This window comes from Cladophialophora psammophila, assembly GCF_000585535.1.
Source record: "Cladophialophora psammophila CBS 110553 chromosome Unknown aczJe-supercont1.1, whole genome shotgun sequence".
Classification (NCBI taxonomy): domain Eukaryota; kingdom Fungi; phylum Ascomycota; class Eurotiomycetes; order Chaetothyriales; family Herpotrichiellaceae; genus Cladophialophora; species Cladophialophora psammophila.
In genome coordinates, this window is record NW_006912922.1 from 3127452 (window position 1) to 3150265 (window position 22814).

The 22814-nt window shown below is 49.9% G+C and overlaps 8 protein-coding genes across 8 annotated transcripts; 5 read left to right on the forward strand and 3 right to left on the reverse strand.

The window, feature by feature from the left end:
- Positions 1 to 706: 706 nt before the first annotated feature.
- A1O5_01096 (uncharacterized protein) lies at positions 707 to 2392 on the reverse strand (the record flags this gene model as incomplete). The annotated part of the gene is made up of 5 exons (XM_007741715.1): positions 707 to 774; positions 858 to 934; positions 988 to 1191; positions 1257 to 2031; positions 2092 to 2392. 5 exons carry the CDS (start codon positions 2390 to 2392, stop codon positions 707 to 709), a joined length of 1425 nt encoding a protein of 474 aa, XP_007739905.1.
- Positions 2393 to 3056: 664 nt separating this feature from the next.
- Positions 3057 to 4108, forward strand: A1O5_01097 (uncharacterized protein; the record flags this gene model as incomplete). The annotated part of the gene is made up of 3 exons (XM_007741716.1): positions 3057 to 3191; positions 3243 to 3537; positions 3624 to 4108. 3 exons carry the CDS (start codon positions 3057 to 3059, stop codon positions 4106 to 4108), a joined length of 915 nt encoding a protein of 304 aa, XP_007739906.1.
- A 1075-nt stretch (positions 4109 to 5183) lies between these two features.
- Positions 5184 to 6722, forward strand: A1O5_01098 (uncharacterized protein; the record flags this gene model as incomplete). The annotated part of the gene is made up of 1 exon (XM_007741717.1): positions 5184 to 6722. One exon carries the CDS (start codon positions 5184 to 5186, stop codon positions 6720 to 6722), a length of 1539 nt encoding a protein of 512 aa, XP_007739907.1.
- A 2689-nt stretch (positions 6723 to 9411) lies between these two features.
- On the forward strand, positions 9412 to 10848 carry A1O5_01099 (uncharacterized protein; the record flags this gene model as incomplete). Its single annotated transcript, XM_007741718.1, has 1 exon — positions 9412 to 10848. The coding sequence occupies one exon, from the start codon at positions 9412 to 9414 to the stop codon at positions 10846 to 10848; it is 1437 nt and encodes a 478-aa protein (XP_007739908.1).
- A 1265-nt stretch (positions 10849 to 12113) lies between these two features.
- Positions 12114 to 15049, forward strand: A1O5_01100 (uncharacterized protein; the record flags this gene model as incomplete). Its single annotated transcript, XM_007741719.1, has 2 exons — positions 12114 to 14747; positions 14948 to 15049. The coding sequence occupies 2 exons, from the start codon at positions 12114 to 12116 to the stop codon at positions 15047 to 15049; spliced, it is 2736 nt and encodes a 911-aa protein (XP_007739909.1).
- Positions 15050 to 15420: 371 nt separating this feature from the next.
- On the reverse strand, positions 15421 to 16122 carry A1O5_01101 (uncharacterized protein; the record flags this gene model as incomplete). The annotated part of the gene is made up of 2 exons (XM_007741720.1): positions 15421 to 16010; positions 16119 to 16122. The coding sequence occupies 2 exons, from the start codon at positions 16120 to 16122 to the stop codon at positions 15421 to 15423; spliced, it is 594 nt and encodes a 197-aa protein (XP_007739910.1).
- Positions 16123 to 16957: 835 nt separating this feature from the next.
- On the reverse strand, positions 16958 to 18981 carry A1O5_01102 (uncharacterized protein; the record flags this gene model as incomplete). The annotated part of the gene is made up of 3 exons (XM_007741721.1): positions 16958 to 17415; positions 17477 to 18819; positions 18878 to 18981. The coding sequence occupies 3 exons, from the start codon at positions 18979 to 18981 to the stop codon at positions 16958 to 16960; spliced, it is 1905 nt and encodes a 634-aa protein (XP_007739911.1).
- A 3280-nt stretch (positions 18982 to 22261) lies between these two features.
- On the forward strand, positions 22262 to 22456 carry A1O5_01103 (uncharacterized protein; the record flags this gene model as incomplete). The annotated part of the gene is made up of 1 exon (XM_007741722.1): positions 22262 to 22456. A coding segment is annotated over one exon (195 nt), but the record flags the coding sequence as incomplete, so codon positions are not given.
- Positions 22457 to 22814: the final 358 nt, after the last annotated feature.

Genomic DNA, 22814 nt, shown 5'->3' on the forward strand with positions numbered 1-22814 from the left:
CGTAAGTCAAGGTAGATCTTTAGATGAAGGTATCGCGTCGACTAGGAAAATAAGACGATAAAAGAGAGGCGGGGAAAAAAGTCTTACAGCCTAACTATATCTTAACTAAGTCTTATTAGTCGATATACGGTAGACTTATCTCGTGTAAGAAGTAAACTAGTAAGCATCTCTCGTGGACACCGGACTAATGATAGGCTTCCGAACCCCCATATACGCTACAATTCTAACCGTCTTCTTACCGCTTTCCGAGTCCCGCCCCGTCCGGCCTAGCTTTATCAACACATTTACGGCGTTCTCCCGTGGGAGTGGAGTGCATATCGTGCGCGTCATTCCGCCGAAATTGAGCCAGTAGCCTCATTATCTGATCGTCTTTGCAGTATTTACTTATTTTTTCTTATTTTTATATTCTCTTATATAATATCCTTTTTTATCGTAATTTATTTAGATACTTTGCGTCGACACCAGCAACGGCGAACACACCTACATGTGTTGATATTCGAGCCCACGAGCACTGGCACGATGAATTTCAGCAGATTACCCAGGATTGGTTCCAATTCGTAGGCTACTCTCACGATTGGGAAATTTACGCACGACAATCATTATCTCTGAAACTCCCATAGTTAATACTACAGCTTTCAAAACTCGGGGAATCTGAAGCTCTCTGTAGTGGTTCCAATTGGACTAGCTGACAATTTTGAACGTAGTGTTACCCCTCAGGCTTCCCAGCAGTAAACTCTTCCACAGCTCTTTCCGTGACAGCCGTACAGGTATAGGCTATCACAAATACTAGTCAGCTCACTTGATTATTGATAATAAGAGTGCTGGATTTTGGATTCGAGGCACGGTATCGTTCCTACCTTTCCATTTTCGCATTGGAAGTTTCATCCGGAACATCTCGTCGATCTCAGCCAGGGTTCGGCCTCTGGTCTCGGGGCTGTTTTATCGTCAATGAAGGAAAGATACAGGCTAAGAATGGCTCAGGCTCACAGATAGAAATATGCCCCGATGATCGTTAAGAACATACAGCCAGCAAAAATCAGATCAGTTTTGGCACCAAGACCGGCGTTCTGGGTGATCTGGGGAACTGCAAATGTTGTGACCGTTGCAGTTACATAAGACCAGAACATGGACCATGCTGCTGTTGCTTCTCGATATCGTGCTGCAGGGAGCTCAGCTGGCAATAGAAGTACTCTGTTGATTGATCTCAGCCATTCACGACCTTTTTTCATATATAATGGGGACTTGTTCGTGCTCACAGAGATTGGAAGGTCAATGAGTTGAAGAATGCGAAGATGATGAACAGCGCTGCAAGCCCCACTCGTTCCCGGTCGGTAAGTAAACCACCACAGGCTAGACCTCCGATTGCGACGTCCAGCAAAAACAAGATGGTGAACCCAGCGAGGCCAATGGGCCTCCTTCCGTAGCGGTCCATCAAGAACGGGCCAATACAGATTCCCAGAAATTGCGCAAGGAAGATGATAACTGTGATTTGGAAAGGATTGCTGACACCACTTTGGACAAGCAGTACAGTGGAATAAGCCAGAATCAAAATCTGGCCACCAACTTGGCAGGTGCTCAAGCATGCCCCTGCAATCAATGTGCGTTGGAGGTTTTCCTTGTCTAAAATTTTCCAGAAATGTGCGCTTTGGCGATGTTCCTCGTCTTGTGCAACGAAAGTGCGTAAAAGCGCCATCTCTGATTCAACGATTCTACTGTTCTCGTGACGGAGTTTCATCAGGACAGCACGAGCCTTTTCTTCCTGATTATGGACCATGTACCAGGTAGGCGATTCCAGGACAGTAAGAGTCAGCAAGGCCAAAGCGACGGGGAAGGCCACCTGGATCCAAAGCGGGATTTTGTACTGTTGAGGGCTGTCTATTTTCTCGGTCGCCCAGACTGCAGTGGTTGCTATAACGCTCACTGCATTTGCGCAAGCAACGCTCGCTCCAACAGCCCTCGCCCGGATGTGAACAGGTACGAGTTCGGCGAGGTAGAGGCCACTGACAGTGTTCAAAATGCTTATCCCTGCGTCTGTCGGTCATAAGTCAAAGTGCCCTGCGGGAAGTGAAGGCTATCAAAGGAGGCACGTACTATTCCAAGTTCTCCCAATGACAAAGGCGGCCATGTTCGGGGCGAAGAGCTGGAGTATTGACCCGGGAATCGAAAATAGGGAATACGCAACGACGAGTGACCATTTCCTCCCGATTCTCAGCTGGATCGGCACAGAAGCATAGCTTCCTAGAGCAGCGCCAATAAGGGGGACAGAGATGAGTAAATTGAGATTGAAAGCCGTGAATGCTGTACCTGAGCCTTGGTACCTGGCCACAAAATGTGGCAGTGACAGTAGTGGAGATACGAACGAGTTGTCATAGCCGTAGAGACCCCAGGACATTCCGATGATGGTCACTAAAACGAATGAGTAAGAGGACCAAAAGAAGCTTTCGTGGAAGCAGTAATAAGGCTCACGGTTAATAAGAACATGCTTATTTCGCCAGTTCTGTGGACGAGAAACATTGTGCGTTATCGTTGCTATTGTTTCTTCATGGGAGGTCATTGGTTTACTTCTCGTTTTGGTATCCATTGGGCTGCACTCAATTGCTGGTACAGCAATGTATTGGAAAGAGACACGACTGATAACAAGAGCAATAGCATACGTCTCAAGGAATGAAATAGACAAATTGCATCATAACAGGAATGTGCAAAGGGAAGTGATGAAGTAGAATTGCATTGTTTGAAATGCGCGGAGATGATATGCCGAGGGTGGCGGAGAAAGGACAAAAGCAGTTTAGTGGCTACGACAACTCACTGCCGAATCTGGAATGTTAGGCCCGTCACGGCCTAAAGGGGAACAGCATCACCGTGTCGCTCACGTAAAAGAACAGGATGTGACGGAAGTACGCTGAAAATGTTATAGGAATGCGCCCATGGAATTCGGTACGCCGTTAGACAGTAGATGTGATTCTTCTAGCTATTAGCCAAGCCGCAGAAGTTTCTCTGCTAGATTGGACATTTCTAACCTGTCTATCACAAGTACTGCAGACGCATTCAAGTTCCCAATGGCTATGCTTCCGAACGGAGTCACAAATGGTGCAATGGGGCTCTCTGAAGTTGAAGAAGAGGTCTTGTTGAAGCAATCGCTACCCCTCATCTCGGATAACATGGTAGAGTGTTACGATCGAAATTTCTTGACAGTAAGACAAATTCTCCGGAGAAGAAACTTGCCATTCTGACATCTGAGATAGGAAATGGTCAAAATGGATATACGCTGGGACAAAATTCCGGACGAAAGTGATATCATAGCCATGCGAGAGTGGAGCCAAGTCGGATATCACGAATACAACCGCGTGCCGCAGTGCAAAGCGACTCGTAGTTCCGTGCCCGTCGAAACTCAGAGTGTTCCAGTTCAATATGGCGAAGATGGAAAGTTCAACATACGAATCTATGATCCCATAGATAGTCAAGCGAAGAATCTACGACCCGCGTTGGTCATGTTTCATGGAGGTGGCTGGGTTCAGGGCAGTCCAACGAGTGACGAAGGTCGGCCTCCTCTGCCTCTGCCCCTTCATGCTCTCTTTTTTCTGCTCCATCACTTTGGCTTGAGCTTTACTGAATATAACACCTAGATCTAGCTACTTTCTTCGCTAGCGACCTCAGGACGGTGGTGTTCGGCATCGATTATCGTCTCGCTCCGGAACACAATCTACGGGTAATCCATGAAGATTGCTACCAAGCGTTGAATTGGGTCGTAACAAACTGCCCCCGGTATCGGGCAGATTCTTCACGCCTTGGGCTCTGGGGATGTTCAGCTGGCGGCCACTTAGCGGCCACTGTGGCTATGAGGGACGCGCAGGAGTATAAGCCTTCTCGCATCCGCCAAGTTAATCTCACTGTCCCAGCAACTTGTCATTTCCAAGCAATGACTGGCCCGCTATTGGAAACATTCCTTCTCAAGCACGGCCAGAATAACCAGCAGCACTTCCAACAATCCATGATCAACATTCTAAAACACCTCTACGGCAAGTTCACGATGAAGCTAGCTATCCTCCGGCGTACGCTGACCAGCTCGAACCTTAGGTCTCGCAGCTCCCCCGCCGATTGTTCCGAATGATCCCATTGTTTCTCCTCTTAGCGTTGGAACGATTCCTCCTCATCATTCCTCCACGCATGTTACTGTCGCTGGATGTGATTTTCTCCGAGACCAAGGCATTGCCTACGCCCTCAAACTTCGCGATGCTGGGATTGATACGAGCATAGAGATCATCCCTGGAGTACCGCACGGCTTTACTTGGGTTGTGGGGGCAAATGCAACAAAGCAGTATACGAAGAATCAAGTGCGTGTGTTCGACGCGGCATTTCGTCAAGGGTGACGGTTAGTCTTACTATCCTCGAGGATCAAGGAACCGAAACTCCTTCTGGGCGTGAGGGCAAGTCGGATTACTTCAGATCTCCATATGCTATAATTAGAGAACATGAAGTGTCGTTATAGTTTTGAATATTCCAATCACGATAAATATTCGAGTGTCGACAAAAGCGGCTGAATCCTTCGAAGCTAAAACTTCTCGAGCAAGACCAGAATGTCTTGGCTTAGTGACTAGTTAATAGTTATTAATAAGCCATTCCCTAGCTTTCAACCTCGCCTTCCCCGCAACTTGAAATCATACCACCATGTACAGCATTCTCCCTTTAGGACAAGATAGCACGCGTCGGCAGATCAATCCAGCGTGTAACATATGTCGGGTTCGCAAAGCACGGGTGAGTCTGACCGTCTTGGGCTCTAAGTGAGCGCCAGCTGAACATCTCAATGCGAAGTGTTCGAATGCAGTCCGCACTGGATTTATAGCGGACATCAGTACCTACGAGCCATGCATCCGGTGCGTCCGCCGTGGCTTGGTATGTACATATACTGAGAGTCGGCCATCCGGCGTGAATTCACGGCGGACCACGTAAGTCATGACTTCATCTTCTCATGCCCTTGGGGGAATCCAATTGATTGACGAAATGAGCCACAAAGACAGCGTAATTCAGAATCAGAGATGTCGCAGAATTTTCCCTCTGTCTTGCACAAGAGTTCTCTAGCAGCTTGCGCCTCGTCGATGCCTGTGCCGCCAGAATTAGATCTGGTAACCCCGGACCGGTCTTACGAGCCTTTGGATATAGGTTGGGATTCTGGAATTCGTCTTAACATGTTTGACCACTTCGAGATCGAGACCCAGGAGTCGAACATTGAGTGTGCTCCTGTATACGGTATACAAAATGATACCCTGGATGCTGATATTTATCGGCAATCATTTCGAAATCAATCTGGAGAAACTTTTGCGGAAAGACACGTTCCTCTGGATACGCCACAGCCTCAGATTCTGTTTGACCTCTCTCCAACACCGGCGCATTCTACCCCCAATCCCCCGAATCTCATGACTCAGGAAGAGTCTTGTGCAGACCACGAGGAACAGGAAGTCAGGAGATTTTTTAACGATTTATACACAATCTACCCGGTGGTCGACAAGGATATTGTATCCAAGCGATCCCATCTTGGCGACCCAGCTCCAGACGCCCATTTCCAAACTCTCCTTCTGGCACTGCTGATGATCAACTCAGCCAGTGATCATCGGAAAATAGCTACACAGACAACCAAGGCAGCTCTCCAATCCCGAATCGAAGCTGTAGAACAGGCTAGGTCCAGTTACGATTTCGCTGAGTGTCCTACCGTGGACACTGTGATTGTCTCCTTTTTCTTATTCTGTGCTTACAACACCCTTTGGCGACAAAATCGAGCCTTTCTCTATCTAAGAGAGGCTCGTGATCTCTTCTACATTGTCTCAGAAACGGTCAGAGACACGTCAGACACTAGCTCCCGGCGCCGTCTTGCTCGCCTCGAATTGATCATTTTCAACGCCGAGCTCGCCACTTATGCCATCTATGGTCCAGATATAGCGTACAGACAACGTCCTAAATCGATTCCTCGGGGGGCTGCGATCCTCCAGTGCGATCCTCCGGAGGATCCCCGAGAGAAACAACTTGACAATATACTCCTCCAGTTATCGCAGATCCATGCGTCTTCTGCGAATGACACTGACAACTCGAGCATGGGTCTGACGCAGTCTCTACTGGAAATGATCGACAAGAATGAGTCACCATCAATCAGCCTGGAGCGCCTTACAGACCAGGTCCGGTCGTTCGAGGCCTCTGGCTCTGGAGGAATTAGGAGATTAACCGCAGACGTTATCATTACCCATAACTGGCGTTCGCTCGAGAAGATCTCGAAGATGCTTGACCATAGAACTAATTCCCCCATCTCCGGCTCGGCGCAAGGATTTCAGGCCAGTGCAGCGATCAGAAGAGTAATCTCCAACAAAGCCTCCTCAGCGCTTGCCGCCGCCTGCTCACTCAACGAAGGCGATCTTCGTGTCGTTGGTCTCGGAAAGATCGCTCATATAACGACCAGTTTTCGCGAGATCCATCTTCGTGGTGGCGCCGATCTCGACGAATGCAAAAATACTCTGGCTGGACTCCTATTCACAATTGTCAAAACCGACTATGAGCGAACGTATGCACATACCATCCAGGACTGCATTGAATTGGTGTTGGGGTACGGACCTTTCTCACCACTTCAGAACTGTCTCTCCCCATCAAGGAAGATAGTGTCAGCATTCGATGGCTTCAAATGGGATGATATGATCGAGGACGACGATCATCCAGAATTTCCCTCGAGGTCTTATCCCTGACATGCCGGACTATCCACCTTCAAGTCCAAACGGAGGGAATACATTGACGCTTTTCAGGCCGCGCCGGCCCGAATCCTATTCGCCGAGTCAATACTCACAACCATTAAATGAACAGCACGCAGCCCCAACATAAAGCCATAGTCATCACAAAGTAGTGGTCAACCGTTTCAGATATTTTTCATCATCGAGTGACTAGGGTCCATCGGTGATTCACTTCCGGTAGACATGAAAAATAGTGGTTAATGATACTATTTTTTTTTTTTTTGGTTCTCGTGGAGAAAAGAAAAGAAAAAGCACCTGACCGTTTTTGAGCTTGCACCACCGAGGAGCCTGTTAGATGAAGACGTCTAGACAAGGCGCGAAATAGTATTGTGAGCCACTATTTCATGAGGCTCAGTAGATCATATCGCTGACAGCCCTGGTAATCATTCTGTATCACAATTCTCTATCCCATGCCCAGTCAGCTTTGCTGAATAATTTCTTGGCACCCAATCCAGTTCCACTTGATTTCGCGATTGCCCTCCTTCTCACCTATTTTCTATGTAACTATGAGCGTCGAACAGCTCTTTCATAGACATCTTAAACTAAATGAGGTTACAGAGAACTCGCCCTCAAAAAAGCGCAAAAGAACGACTCAAAATGGCTCATTCACGCCCACCCGACGACGCCTCGGCGCGTTCCGCGAGTTCCATCACAGACCTCGTTCACCATATAAAACCCGCGTAGAATTCACCAATTTAAGTGCCAGATGACAGATTTACGTCTAATCGGATGGAATAGAGTCCAATTGACCTATTTATTAGGTTCATTGGTCAGGAATCGCTCTCTATTATTATTAAAGCGACTAATGATCGCGCGACGCGTGAAATAACCGCGAACTCTTTCTCTTTTCACGATAGTCGCGCATAGCGCTCATTAACTATCGAAGAATTTATTCGATGGCTAGGAATTCTTCTTTATATTGTAACAAGACAAGGTAGCTATGCAGTGTAGGGGTGGTGAACTAGCAGGGTAGAGGTCTGTTAGATCATATATCAAACCTAATTAGAGAGCTGCGAGCAGGACAGTTTACAGTGCTGGCAGTGTGCCATTCATTACAGTTTGAGCAGAGCATCATGAATTCTATGGCTTTTTGCCGCCGTCTACCTAATTCCTGAGTGTTTTCATCAGTCCTGTCCTGTTCCTCGATGCTGCCGCTGTGCTAGGTGTTGGTAGCCCTAGCCGCTGCCCCTCTGGGTGGTGTTGGTGGTGGTGTTGTCTTGTCAGTATCAACTAGAAACGCGTTCTCGATTCCCGATCTGCTGGATAGGCCTCTGTGCGTTGTTGCACGTGCACGCCGAACCCTAAAGTGCTCTGTTACAATATATACTAAACTCTGAAGCGCTCTATTACACTATAAAAGGGCGATGTCGTCGTTTATTATCTTTATTAGTCGATCTTACTATAGTTTAATCTTAGAAATAACGATATTTATTAATAGAATTATAAGATAATTACTATAATAAATTATTTAAGATATTAACTATTACGCTAATTACGATACTTATCTTAATAGCGTTATTCTCACTAATTTATTATAGTATAGCGACGGAATAAAAGATTTTAGATATAATCTTTAGAGTATAGACCAAATGGTGTGTGGAATAGTTACGATGCATCGACTCGACTGTTTGCAATGACATCATTTCCAGCTCATCTCTAAGTGTGGGATTAGGCGAAACATTTCGCCTATATATTGAAAAATAGGAGAGCGGGGTACTGCCGCTGCGCTCAATAATAGGCCAGGGCACACGCATATTGCTATGACTAAGCATTATGATTAAGCATTAAATCGCCGGCTCCGCGGTCAACATCATTACTCATGCACCTTTCTCAGGCAGGCAAGTTATTTACACGTGACCACGGCCTTGTCTGGCAAGTTGGGATGGATTGATGCCGCTCTTAAGCGACGGCGTTGCCCACTACTTTTTTGGTGGTAATGGTGATTGTTACGTATCGTAAGATTTCGTATGTGCTTAGTTTCTGGTTCCTGCCGATTAGCCTTAGAGGGACACCTCGCTTGACCTTCTGTACCCAGTAGCCTACCCAGTAGCCCGGGTCTGGGTGGGTCAGAATTATGGGGCCCAAAATAATTTCGAGCGTAACATGTAAAGGTGAAGCCGCAATTGAAAGCGCCTGTAGAAAGAGATAGAACGATCGGCTTCTGGTTGAGGAGATCCTTCGCGTACGCGGCAGCGGCTATTGCGGGATACAATATAGTGGCCTGGTCCATCAGTTCTAAGTAACGCATTGCAGAGCTGGGACGAAAACGCGCAGGATTTGGGCGAGTCAGAGTTGGTCAGGCACAAACGGTAAATGGTTACATACCCCGCAAGCCCGCCATCATCTGCCCGTTACCCCTCGCCTCAAATTATCTTCAAGAGCTTCAACTCTTTACAACATACCATCCTCCAACTGGCAGTACAGTACTGTGCGCCTCAAATTTACCCTCTTCAAAAACGCCACTACTAGGTCCCTTTATTGGTGTCGCTCATGGATTCCCGCTCCCAGATATGGAAGCCTCTCGATATATCGAAAAAAGAAATCAGGCTCTTCATTCTCGCTCCCTCGAAGGACCCGCAGGACAGACTACGAGGGAGATTGATAACGAAGTCACTGGATCAGCACCCGCATTACGAAGCAATATCACATGCGTGGGGGTTCCCAGTGGCCAATCACAAGAAGGCTTCATGAAGCCCTTGAGTGGGTGCGGGACCAGGAAACCGAAAAGACCCTCTGGATCGACGCGATATGTATCAACCAGTACGATCTCAAAGAACGAGCCCAACAAGTGCAGCTAATGCAACATATTTTTCGTCGAGCCGCCAACGTTCTAGTCTGGCTTGGCCGTTTAATGTCGGATGCGATGGAGAACTTCATTTTGGCAATCAACAAGAAGGCTTTGTCGAATCGGGATTTTCGCTCTTCTTGGAGTGAGGCCGAAGTCAGAGAACACCAGGATGGGATTGTTGAATTCACAGGACTGGAATATTGGCACCGAACGTGGATCATACAGGAGCTCGCTTTAGCCCGCAGCGTGCATTTTATCTTCGGGTCTCAGCGCTTCACAATGAAGGACCTGGAAAAGGGACTATTTGTTGCACTCATGCCCACCGCGCTGGGACAACTTCTCAGGGACATTAGGCATATAGCAAATGCTTCCGATCTATTGTCTTTGGCAACCACCGAAAGTCGGGACGGGAATGCCGGGCGACTAACCCAATTGTTGTATATGAGCCGATGTTCGCGGTGCTCGGACCCTAGGGACCGCATTTATGGATTGTTGGGAATTATGACGAACATGTTCGACGCAGATTTCCTGGAAGCTGATTATGAACAGAGCACAATGGATGTATACACCAATTTTGCAGGCAGATTGATAAGCAAGAGTGGTTCCCTGGCGATTCTGAATCAGACAGAACATGTCTTCAATTCGGTTGTGGGACTGCCGACATGGGTTCCAGATTGGTCCTCACGATTTAATCATTCTTATGCTGCGTTCCGAAAACCTTATCACGAGAAGTTCAACGCATCTGGAACACATCTGAAAGACACATATTGGCCTGCGCCCGGATATACTCTATCTCCTAAATTGAAGCTCTGTGGCTTCCTCTTTGGCAGGGTAAGGGCGACTGGCTTATGCAACGATCGCAGGTACGATGAGGTTTTCTTGGACTGGAGAAAACTATACCCGGGGTCTGCAAAGTCATTCTCCCGCACAATGGTCCTTGATCACTTCACCAGGCCGGCAGACCTAAGGGATATCTATGTGATTTTACAAGGGTTCTCAGCAGTACCGATCGGCCAGTACCATCCATTCATCCTCGAAGCCACACTGTTCAGACGTTTCTTCGTCAGCGAGAAAGGACTCCCGGGCCTCGGGCCAATCGATACTCGAGAAGGAGATTCCCTCGCAATACTCGCTGGTGGCAAGGTACCATACATCCTGCGAAAGAGCCCAAATGCCACCGCTTCCTCCCCTAATCTATTCACCTTTGTCGGTGAGGGCTACGTTGACGGTGTTATGTACGGGGAGCTATTAGAAGGGCCTGAAGCGCATGTTTTTGAAGACATCTGGCTTGAATGAGAGGCATCTGCTTGATAGCTACATCTGCCATGGGGGGTGCGGGACCAGCGCCATTATCACATGGGACAGTAACTTGGACGCTATCCCGTCGCGGATGTCTAAGACTTTTTGTCTCTCTGTGTGAGGCACTATGTCTTTGAGTCTTGGATCCCACCGCCAATGCCAACCATGACTGGATTGCGAGAAACGTCCTCAACGTGTTGTAGGCCACGGTCGCCGCGGAGACTGTGCCATACACTCCCGCGGGTACGCATGCAATCACCGTATTGTGACCATTGATCCGTCCTAGCACATAGCCGTTGTTATCGTACGGTATTTGACCCTTATATTGTTCATGTTCTTCATCCAGCATGGCTCGGGCGGCCAGCAGCCCACCTGGTAGTTTTCGATGGTGTAGAGGAGGCATCGTCGAGGGAGGTTGGCAGATTCGGATGATGGGATGGCGGGGGCGATCCAGCTGGTGGTCGCAGGCGGTCGCAATGGAGGCACGACCTCGTGTCGGGGAAAGGCAGGAATCAGTGGAATCTCAAGGTCCAGCGGATCTGATATCATGGAAAGAGCTCAGATTCGGGCCATGGCTGGCGACTTCGGGATGAGCGAAGTAGAAGCATATTGACAGTAGAAATGCGTAGTTAGACTAAACGTCGAATCTCGCTGTTATGCACGCAAGGTCGAGGATGCGGCTGAGCCTTGGATGGCGATACATGTATTCGATTGGCGCTGAGATGGGTGCTCCATGGAGCCTACACGTGACCACGGCCCTTTGAGCTCAGCGGCTCGCCGAACTCCCAAGAGGCCGATTTGAGTCAATGTGGGAAAATGACGGGTACCGGGAATGCGTCCACCTTTTTCTGTGGTGGTCATTCTTCGGCTCACCGCTTCCTACCCCAAAATGGGCTCGTGGCTCCGGGTCCGGTTGAGTTGGGATAGATTGGTGCCGCTTTTAGGCTACGGCGCTGCCACTACTTTTGGGAAGTACAAGTCCTGTACCCAGTAGTGGTGATTGTCATGTACCGGGTACCCAGTACCCAGGGGATCGATCCCCTAAATAATAAGGAGATGTGGCTGCAACTTTTGGGGCTTTTGTGGCGCAGCCTGTCACCCCATTTCGACAATGAATCAACAACCGTTGGATCGCACACCCTCGACTTCCGTTTCCCTTTTTCTCATCCATTGGCCATTATCCCTCATTGACACCATGGCCCATGCAATGGCCGTTCTAGAGAGGGCCCGTCCTTATTCATGAATATTCAGGCTTCGCGACGATGGAGGATATAGCGGGGTTGAACTGGAGTTCGACCCCCGCCAGCAGACAGACCTTGAAACCTGCACCCGCAACTTCAGATTACTCTGCCTTTAGCACATCAAGACCTACGCCTCCTGTCTCCGGGAGGGCCTCTCCATTAAATCCGATATCGAGTCAGCCGCCCTCCAAACCATCTACCCCGGCCAACGACAGCTTTGCGAACCTCGTTTCCTTCGGGCCAGCATCCCATAAGAATCTCTCGTTGTTGGAACAGCAGAAGATACAGGTGGAAGCAAAGCTACAGCAGCAGAAAGCTCAGACCCAGAGATTGAACGACCAGTATGCTGGCGGAGATGACCAATTTTGGAACAACCTGGGCAGTGGAAGGGGGACGCCCGCGATCGACAATGCAAAGAATCAGACCACGAACGAGAAGAATCACGAGTTAGACGATGCCGACGACGATCTATTTGCCGCCTTCAACAAATCACCGGTTGCTAAAAATGACCCTATTACTGCATCTGTGCAGGAAAAAGCCGGGGACGATCATGACCATGATGACCCCTTTGGACTGTCACAACTTCCTCCTAGGAGGGCAGATACCGCCGCAACGGTGAGCACCGCTGCCGATGATGACGATGATGTGCTTGGACTCCTGGGAAAACCTGTATCCGCCCCAAGAGCAGAATCTCCCCCGCCCACCGCGAAGAAACAGGCTGCGGACCTCTCCCCGCAAGACAAAGCTGCGGCAGAGCTGGTCGATATGGGATTCCCAGCGGATAAGGCAAAAATCGCCCTGGAGGCTACAGAATCGGGACTGGATGTCCAAGCCGCTGTGGGCTATTTATTACACCAAGCCCACGCGGAGGCTCGCCAAAAGGCTCAGTCGAGAACCGCCTCTGGGCAAAGAGGTGATCCAGACAACGGCAGAATGAGCGCCCGGGCCGAAGCGCAAACAGCAAGGACGAGACCGCCGTGGGAAGACGGAGATGGTTCTCGAAATCGTGCAAAAGGCTCTGCTCATGCTGGCGAGAAAGATTTTGAACAGCTTGCAGCAGAGTTCGGCAGTAACTTCTTGAAGACTGCAAACTCTTTGTGGAAGCAGGGAACAAAACGAGTTCAGCAAGCTGTGCAGGAATTCAATTCCGATAGTGAGGCAGGCGGCCAGCCCCGGTGGATGCGGGAAGTAGCCGAGCGACCGACCAGAAAAGAACACCCACAACGGCAGCATGAGTCCGAGCCGGGGCGTGGTAGAAGGAGACCTAGCCCAGAAGCCCACGGTCAAGCAAGCATGACGGATGAAGCGATGATGTTGGAATCCAACAGACCAACACCTCCACCGCGACCTTCTTCTCCATCAAGACCAGTTCGACATTTCAACTCCAGCGCTGACAATTCCCGTGACCACTCCCCGATTATACACTCACGACTGCGAGAATCACTTCCTCAGACACAGCCGGCGCTTGTGCGGCAGCAACATCAATCTCCTGCCGCAAATCCGAGAGCTGCTCTGAACCGTGCTGCTGCCGAAGAGCAGGCTGCTCAAGCGTATGTCAGCTCAGCTCGACGGCGAAAACCACAACCTAATTCTGCACAACACGCATCGCCAGCAGCCGTTCCCGGGGCAGATCTTCTCGAAGGTGGTTTCAAAGACACTCCTTCAGCCCTTTCCCGTCCAGCAGCACCTGTAGGAATGAGCAAACCTCTCCCTCGTCCACAATCCCAACCAGTCAAGCAACTGGCCGAAGCAGCCCCAATTCAAGTCCGGCCTCCGCCGCCTCCCCGCGCCTTCCCATCCGTATCGGTCATTTCGCTACAAGCTAGCCACTCCCACCGTGAAAAGGGCAACGAACATTTCAAGCGCGGCGACTATGCTTCCGCGCATCAGTCCTATGCCACATCCCTGTCGCATTTGCCGGATACTCATCCGCTGACCATAGTGCTTTTGACAAACCGTGCTCTTACAGCGCTGAAGATAGGCGAGCCGAAGCAAGCCATTGTTGACGCTGATAAGGCTATCATGACCATCGGCCCCTCGAAGGGTGAGAATGAGATGATAGAGATCACCACTTCGGGCGACATGGGTAATAAGCCGATGCGCGAGTACTACGGGAAGGCGCTCATGCGCAAAGCCGAAGCCCTGGAACAAATGGAGAAATGGTCAGAGGCTGCCATCGTCTGGCGAGAAGCGGTGGAAGGAGGTCATGGCGGTGCGACAAGTATCCAGGGTCGTATGAGGGCAGAGAAGGCGGCAACCCCACAAAAACCGAAACCTGCCACTCCCTCAATGGCCGCCGCAGCGAAGAAATCAGGGTCCGCTAGTGCTCCACCCTCCTCGACTCTCCGTCGCGCAGCACCGCCCGCGCTGGCGACCAGCCTCGAGCCAGCAGAAGCGGTTTCTCGCCTCCGCGCCGCAAACCAGGCCGCGGATAAACTCGACGACGAAAAATTCCGGCTTTCCGAGTCTGTTGACGCACGCATCAACACGTGGAAGTCCGGCAAGCAAGACAATCTTCGAGCCTTGCTGGGATCACTGGACAGCGTGCTCTGGGAAGGGAGCGGGTGGAAGAAAACAAGCATGGCCGATCTGGTCCTCCCCGGCAAAGTCAAGGTGCAGTATATGAAGGGGATTGGCAAGGTACATCCTGACAAGGTACGTATTTCCATGTTTGTTATCCCATTTCCCATTCGATATGAAGTAGCCAGCCGCCCGTGGGGGACAAACCTCGCTCCATCAATCTCAATCGTCAAACTCCAGCTAATATCCAAGTTTGGTCCCGCTGGCTCGGTTATGTTGGGTTCCGTTTTTTCAATTAAATAGAGATCGATCAAAGCTGACTTCTCGACTTCTAGATCCCCACCGACGCCACCACCGAGCAGCGCATGATTGCCGGGGCTGTCTTCAGCGCCTTGAACGACGCCTGGGACAAATTCAAGGCCGAGAATGGATTATAAATCATACCTACCTAGGTAGTCATGAGCGGAAATGTTGTAAGGCCGAAAAAGAGCGTGTGCGAAGGAAGTGTCTCCACCAATGTTCGATTGATTGACCGCACTGCACAGCATCGATATGGCATATTTGAGGGCAGGACCAGCATTGAAAAGGAAAACATTGTAGAACCCACGCTTAGTCGATATCACAATATAGATGAAAGAGAATTTTTGGACCGTCATATAAAAAGGCACCGGCGAAGCTGTGCTGGTTGATGCAAGCTGGGAACATATATTCACCACCGATGGCGACCCGATCGGTTGCTCGGTCGATGAATGCTTCTCACACATATATTTGTACAATCGCTTCAAGACTCCGGTGTGTTGCACTCGCATCACTTCTTCTTCTGGGCGGTCTTCTGTCCTTTATTCGATTTCTTGCCCTTGGTCTTCCTCATCGCTCTGGCTGCTTTGGCTTCCATGCCCCTCTTCACTCGGAGCGCCCGTTTCTTCCACGCCAGCCACCGGTCGCTGCGATCGTACTCGCGCACCTTAACCCCCTTCCTCTCGGCCGCCCAGCCGATCGATGCGTTTGCCTCCCGATATGTCCCTTGGCGGTTGAATACCGGAGGAGGCGCGGCCGCTTGCGGAATGATTGCTCCTCCCTGAGCGGATTTGAACGGCGTTTGCTTGCTGCTCTGGCTCAAGTGGGCCTCGAGGAACGATTCGTCGGCTGAGATTTGAGACTCGGCCGATGGTAGGGGTTTCATGGGCGTCGCGTACATCCCCAGTCGTCTGCGGGAGGGTGCATTGCGTGGCGTGGGAAGCTGAGATCTCGGTCCTTCTTTCTCCAACGCCACGCCGATGTAGCGTCTCTTGGGATGCTTCAGGGGATCGCGATAGTAGCGCACATAGCCGTATTCGAGAGCGTAGAGGGTATGGTCTTTCCCGATGCCGACGTTCTCGCCGGGAAACCATTTCGTCCCTGGTAAACGGAAGAGTCAATAAAAATTTGGCCGGCAGTCGTATTTTGGGGGTAGGAGGGGGTTTCTGGCTTGCCTCTCTGCTTGAAGATTATATTTCCCGGGTGTACCCATTCTGAAGATCCCTTTTTAGCTCCTAGTCGTCTTCCTGCGGAGTCTGAGGGACCGTTGGCACGGCCTTGCTGCGCGTGCGAAGCATGTCGGATGAAGATAGTTGGGGTGCGCGGGTTCAGGTGCGCGTGTTTTGAACACAGGCTCAAGGCATTCAAGGACGATGCTAGTGCGGCAAGAGGCGCATCTGAGGTCACCACAGATCTGTATATTCGTGGTTGGAGCATCATGGAAGGGGTGGTGGTTAGAAAGAGAAATGGAAGATCTCTGCTCGTAGTCGTTCATGCATGCATTGGAGGGAAGCAAGCAGTTGAAAAGTCCAACTAACCGTTCTGGGCTTAGAATCCCATCACGTGTGAGTCTGGATGTCAAGCCTTGTAATGACTGCTGGCAGCAAAACACCCTGACAGCACCGAGCATCAGTTGACTCGCTGGGGTCCTATCAATATCTACATACAATGAGGTATACAAGTATAATTTGCGTCGTTTTCCGCTTCAAATATCTTTTGCAACCACCTCACCAGCATCGTCACTTCTCACATAACCAAGACCGAACAACATCCGTAACTTAGACGGGAGCGAGGCGATGAAATCGAGCGGGTATCACCATGTTGTAGCATAGGCTAGAGCTAGCCAAGGGATGTTGCGGTATTCACAACACCTGTCGCTGGAAATCTGCGTCCAAGAAGGTATCCTCTTCGCCTATGATTGCTGTTTATATGCGTCACATAGTCAATCCTCCTTGTGCAATCATGCTTTGGCAATGCGGTGACAAACCGACATTTCTGCAGTGGATGGGGTGTTGAGACTTTCCAGCATCTGAGGTGGGATGCTTGAATCACGCCAGTGGGTGCCCATTCGGAGGCTTTTCTCCAATCTGATGAGAGGAGCCTGCATCAACGGGCACGTTGCCAGAGCTCACTCTAATGTCGAGGAGTTCCTGCTCCAGCTTCTCAATCAAGGTGATCAACATCCATTCTGTCAGGTAATCCGTCACATTCATAGGATTGCTCGGATGCAACCAATCGATTAATCCATCCCCGTCACGAAAGTCTTCGGTTGTCCTGCTTCTGGTTCGGGTCGGAGAAGTCGCGTCACCATTTGGTTGGTCCTCACCTTCCAAAGGCTCAAGGGGTCCCATCAAATCAATGATATACTCCCAGTCTTCGAATGTGTACTCTGGCTTCTGTCCATCGTGCTGGTGTCTCAGATGATCCACGATAACTTTTTTGAGCACCTTTGCCAGCAGATGGTTCCTGTCGTGAGCGTTTGGAGGGAACTCTCGAGGCAACTTGCCTGATATATGACAATCTTTCAGTCGCATGCAAGCTGGCGAGCTAAAAGACTCGACACTTACCAAAATGACCTTTCTTCCCTCCATCCTTGGGCTTTCCACTAAATGGGAGAAGCTTTCGTGTCAGCCAGTGCTTCTGGGCAACAAAGTACGGATTTCCGACCGCCTTGGCGATGCTGGAAACCAACATTGTCCATGTCGGGATAGCAATCAGCGACCAGAGAACGAAGAAAGCCTTTGCGGAGGCGCTCTTCAAAGGCAAGTCACCGTAACCAATGACGAGCAGTGAGGTGAAGGCAAAATAGATAGCCTCAAAGTAAGACCAATGTTGTTGGTGCTCACAGACCCAAAAAATGACAGCGCCTATGAGCCATAAGGTAAACCAGACGGTCGCCCACAGACCCACAGTGTATCCCAAGCGCTTCTTGGCTGATCGAAGTAAGACCTTTTTCATCAGTTCGAATTCCTCGCGTTCCTTGGCCTTTCTGTCGTCCTCTGATATGCCCTCTACAGGCTCAATGGGCACTGAGCCATTACCGGTGGGATGATAGGCGTGGTTGCCATTTGCACCCGGGTTTCCTGTTCGGGCACTCCGTGCTTCGACTTCCTTGATCCGTTCTCGATCTCGAATGTGAATGGCCCAGATCTCTTTGCTGCGATTCAGGACCACTGCAGGAATGCAATAAACAATGAAAACCAGGAATGTGACGCCGAACGCAGCGTAAGGAAACAACAATGAACGACCGAGGTGAGTGTGAAGATATAAATCACCGAAACCGATTGTTAGAATGGTAACATCTGCCCAATACACTGCGTCGAGATAGTCCCAACCTTCAATGTTGGAGAAGACAATGGCGCCGATCAAAATATACGACATGAACACAGTAGTCAGAAACATCAGTCGGTGGTGGCCTTTTGCAAGCTCGACCGGGGAGTCTCGTTGAGAAGTCCGAACGTGTGCGATTGTATAGGCAGTGTATACCGTCACTGTTGAGGTGATGAAGTACAGTATAGCTGCGAGGATGGCATAGTAGAATGCCTGGTTGAAGCCATATTGTGGCGTAGAGGAGTTGTTGAGGGCGACGCAGGCGCCTATGACGAGGCCAATGAGTATGAATGCAGCCAGGTCACCAGCGACGATGTTGCCAACAACGAATTGGAAATTATGTCGCCTTAAAGTAGCGTCTTCTCTTTCCACAAGGAGGAAGATGAGGACGTTGGCCACGACACCTAAAGCCAGGGAAATTGCATTGAGAGCGATTAACCACGCCGGGTCTGAGACGTCGCCGCCGCCGTTGCTGTCGTGTCTCCACGGCCTCACCAAGGCGCAGATATTGAGTGCGCTGGCAATAGGGCCAAAAGTTCCTGCAATGAGCGGAAACACAGTGATGGCGAACCATTCTCGTCTATCGTAGCAGTTAATTGATTAACCCGGGCGGTTGGCATGGTCGTGGTTTTGCTGACCTTAATGCCTCTTCCTTCTTCTCAGTCTCATCTTCACTTGTAGCCTTGCCTTGAGCCCATTCATGACCCTCGAGATGGCTGAAGCTCCGCTGCCTGGTGGGCATAGTCAAAGAAGGAGAGGCCTGGCGTTCAACTAACTGGTTCCTGGAGGCGAGGGGTTTCGATCAGGGGGATGAGTTGGATCTGGTCTGGATTCGCAGGTGCACCTCGCCATCTAGCTTCTATAGGGCTAGACAGTCTGGATAAGTGTAAGAGTCAGGCAAAACACAGGTTTGAATTGATTCGCTGTGAGCTGTCGCTAGAGATGTTGGAATATACACGTAGCGGGGAATAATGAAGAGTGTTGCCGTTGTGATGGGAGTTGCGTGTAACTAAGTAAGCCTACGGATAGCAAAATAGCTTGTACTTGTACTGTAGTGAAGGATCATGCATGTCGAGCTAATTAAGGTCTCGAACAAACGAGATGGATAGAGTGGGACGATGGATGATAGATGCCGTGCAAATCGTGTGATGTCTATTCGAGGGCTGATGGTGGTGAGGTCGGGTGATGAGCATCCTTGCAGCTGAACGCCTCAATGCCAAGGCCAACTCTTCATTTAACCCAGCCTTGCCCACCATCGCCAGCCTCGTGTTGAGCTCGAACGCGTATGCTTGTCACAGGATCTCTCTCAGTGCAAATCCTTTTGTTCGGAGTCCTTCTCGCGCTCCATCGGAAAATGAACAGTCCGAAACGACCCTCTTTCGCGTGGAGACCCGACGCTGGTGGTCTACTCCGTACGGAGGACGAGGTACCTCAGTCACATCTGTTATCCTTGCTGCAGCCCAGAAAATCATCATCTTTGCATGCTAAAGGAACTGGAGGCTGGACGACGAGATGAATGTCCGTATTCCCATGTTCCCATATTCCCATATTCAGGCCTTCGGCCAGTTTCTCGTATGGTTCTGGCAACCTCAGAGAAGGTGTTATGGGTCCTCAGGCTTGCAGCACCTTTCGAACGCCATTATATCCGCAGACTACAGCCAAATCTCTCATGCTGCTAAAACGCAGTATCTTTGCGCCGCTTACGGATGGTGATGAAGTCGCTCCCTGCTTGGTGATGTGTCAAGTGCCTTTCGTTCTCCGTTTCAGGTCTTTCTGCAAACTCTTTGAAAGCGCCTTATTTTTCTCCTCGAAGAAGATTTCGGCACAGAATACACAGATGCTGGGATAATAGACAAGGTAGTCTTTTTGATTAGTGTTGGCTATTCCTTGGTAGAGAGAAACCTCAGTCCTCACAAAGGCCCACGACCACAAAGGAAAGCCTTCTAGACAGCCTTGACGCAATAAAGGATAGAAACCAGGCAAACCATATCCTTCGCGGCCCTGTGCCTAGAGCAGGCCATGAATGAAACTCCTTTGAAAATCTGTTCGCTGTTCCACATCCGCTCGATCACGGTGGTAAATAGATACTCCCAAAAAGACCTATTCGTAGACCTTAACAGGACGCCCTTGAAAGAATTGAGCATATCCGTTTCAAAAGTCAACTTTCTCTGCTTGTAATTGACCAGCGGTGTGTAGAGGGGTGGGCGGCCCAGTACACCTTCTCGACCGGGTTTGGGTTGCGATTTCAGGAGCACCTCCGGATTGAGGTACGACAAGGACCAGTTGTACGATTGGTGACCTCTATAGTTGGACTTCGCCAATCCTGGAACTTCAGGGATTGTGCTCATTCTGCATACGAAGACTTGCTAATCCGTGACGAAGAACATTGAGTCGATACCAAGCCCTCCTGATAAGTCCACCCTCGCTGTGACCAGACCGACCATTCCAAGCAATCTTGTAAGCTTGGTAATGTGCCAACATACTCAGCTTCTGCCCTAGTAAACATGGATTCTTCCGTCCTCTTATGTTTTGACACTCCCAACAATCCATAACTTGAATTGCTCCATAATGCCACAATGCTGGCCAGGGAACCCTCATATATAGACCCCATCGTGGTAAACTCATTGTGCATGGTTTTCAAATGCTGATCAATGCAATATTTGTCAATCCATAAATACTTCTCGTCGAATCCCAGCACGACGCTTATCGCATCCTCGACTCGACTCGACTGTTCGTGGCAGATTGCATGGCAGGGGCCTCAATTCTCGTTGCGACTCGGGATCCCCCCCCCACCGTCGTGGCTGGTTTCTGCACCAAACGTAGCTCAGGTATATGCATCTTGTCTCAGGGAGCAGACGCTTGATCTTCCGCTCGGCGCAGTCAATGACACAAAGATCAACACCAACGACCTCATAGTTTCCCAAGAGCAACAGCGCTTCCCTAAACAAGTGGATAAGGTGGACTGCGGGAATTGATAGCGGCACGCCACCATACACCCGATCACAAAACAGATCTTGATCGACGTCGGACTCTTGCCTCAAATATCAGAAGAAATTCATGCCCATCAAGCAATTCACCAAGAGGCCAACCTAGCTCTCTTCGCACCCATTCCAGTGCCTCAAGCGGCACCGTATGATAGGAGTTTCAGCTTCGAGGTCAACTCTTTTCGAGGAGGATCGGAGGAGGACATGGTGACAGTGGAAACGCTCTCAATATAAGCGTATGGACTACATTATCACCAAGACAGAGGACTGCACTAGGATACGCAATATTAATTCATTGGGAAGACAGGGCAGCAGCTACAAGAGGGGGGCGGTGTTTGCGCTTCGCCCAGTCGGCGAGGCATTCCATTGCTCGAGCGACTGTCTGAGGCTTTTGCTGCACCTCATGTAGCAGATATTTTGGAAAGAAACTTACGCCCGCAAGACTTTTAGGATAGGATCTTAATAACACACGGTTGCATGAAAGAGCGAACTGGACTAAAGATGGGAGTGAAGGTCTGAAGGCATTCGTCAGGGAGCATCGAGACGGTGCCGCTTTTACATTGCCAATCAGGGGAGCCAGCATGGGCTCAGCACATGCTAGTGGGCTTGGCAGACAATATCGTGTTGGGTTGTCGACACCTGGCATGCCCATCGTTCATCGCCGCCCTTCTCTCACATCTCAATCCCAACCATTCTCAATATCTTGAACACCGTCATGAAAGTACTCATACCTATTATGCTCCTTCTGGCAGGCTTTGCCTCCGCTCAATTTCAGTTCTTTGAGCAGTTCTTCCATGGAGGCCAGCAGCACCAAGGCACTCAGGAGAAACAAAATGTCCCCAGCGATTCCAACTGGTATCGCCAGAACTGGGACGGTGGTATGTTCTTTGGTTCTTTCGTCATTTCGCCATGAAACACATCTGTGCAATAAGTTCCACCATGCGCCCACCTCGTTCAATCATGATTTTGGCCCCAAGCATGGAATCTCCAGTCACATCGATGCTCTGAAATGACAATGGCTGACTGGCCAACCACCTAGCAACCTGCGACAAATATTTATGCCCGAATACACTCGCTTGTGTTCACTTCCCACACCACTGCCCGTGCCCACATCCAGATGTTGAAGACAAAGTTGAACTTGGGGAAGGGATAGCCATCTGTGCTAGCCGAGGAGGTTTTAAGGTCGGCGAGACTGCGCGCAAAATCGAATTGGCAAGGAAGGGTCTATTGTGATGCCCGCCGTGAATCCAGCAACGAACATCCCTGGAAATTCCCTGCATAGACCATTTTCCGAGCATTTACTGAGTGAGTTACTCCATCCTGAGTTGTTGACGAAAGCTAATTGTCTATTCAGGCCATTCGCCCTACCAAGGTGAAGTGTTTCCAATGCATGACATGAGGGTGATGAATGGATTTATACGCTGAGCAATTCTTGAGAATTCTCAAAGCAAGGAGTTGCCGAGAAGGCGTGTTCTTTGAAAGTCGATGAATCTCTCCTGGCACGACTTCAATCGGGTCCTTTCAGCCTCGGCCCACTTCTCACTCTTGGTCCCAACAAACCAGGTAGAAATCCAGGTTATCTGTAACTTTT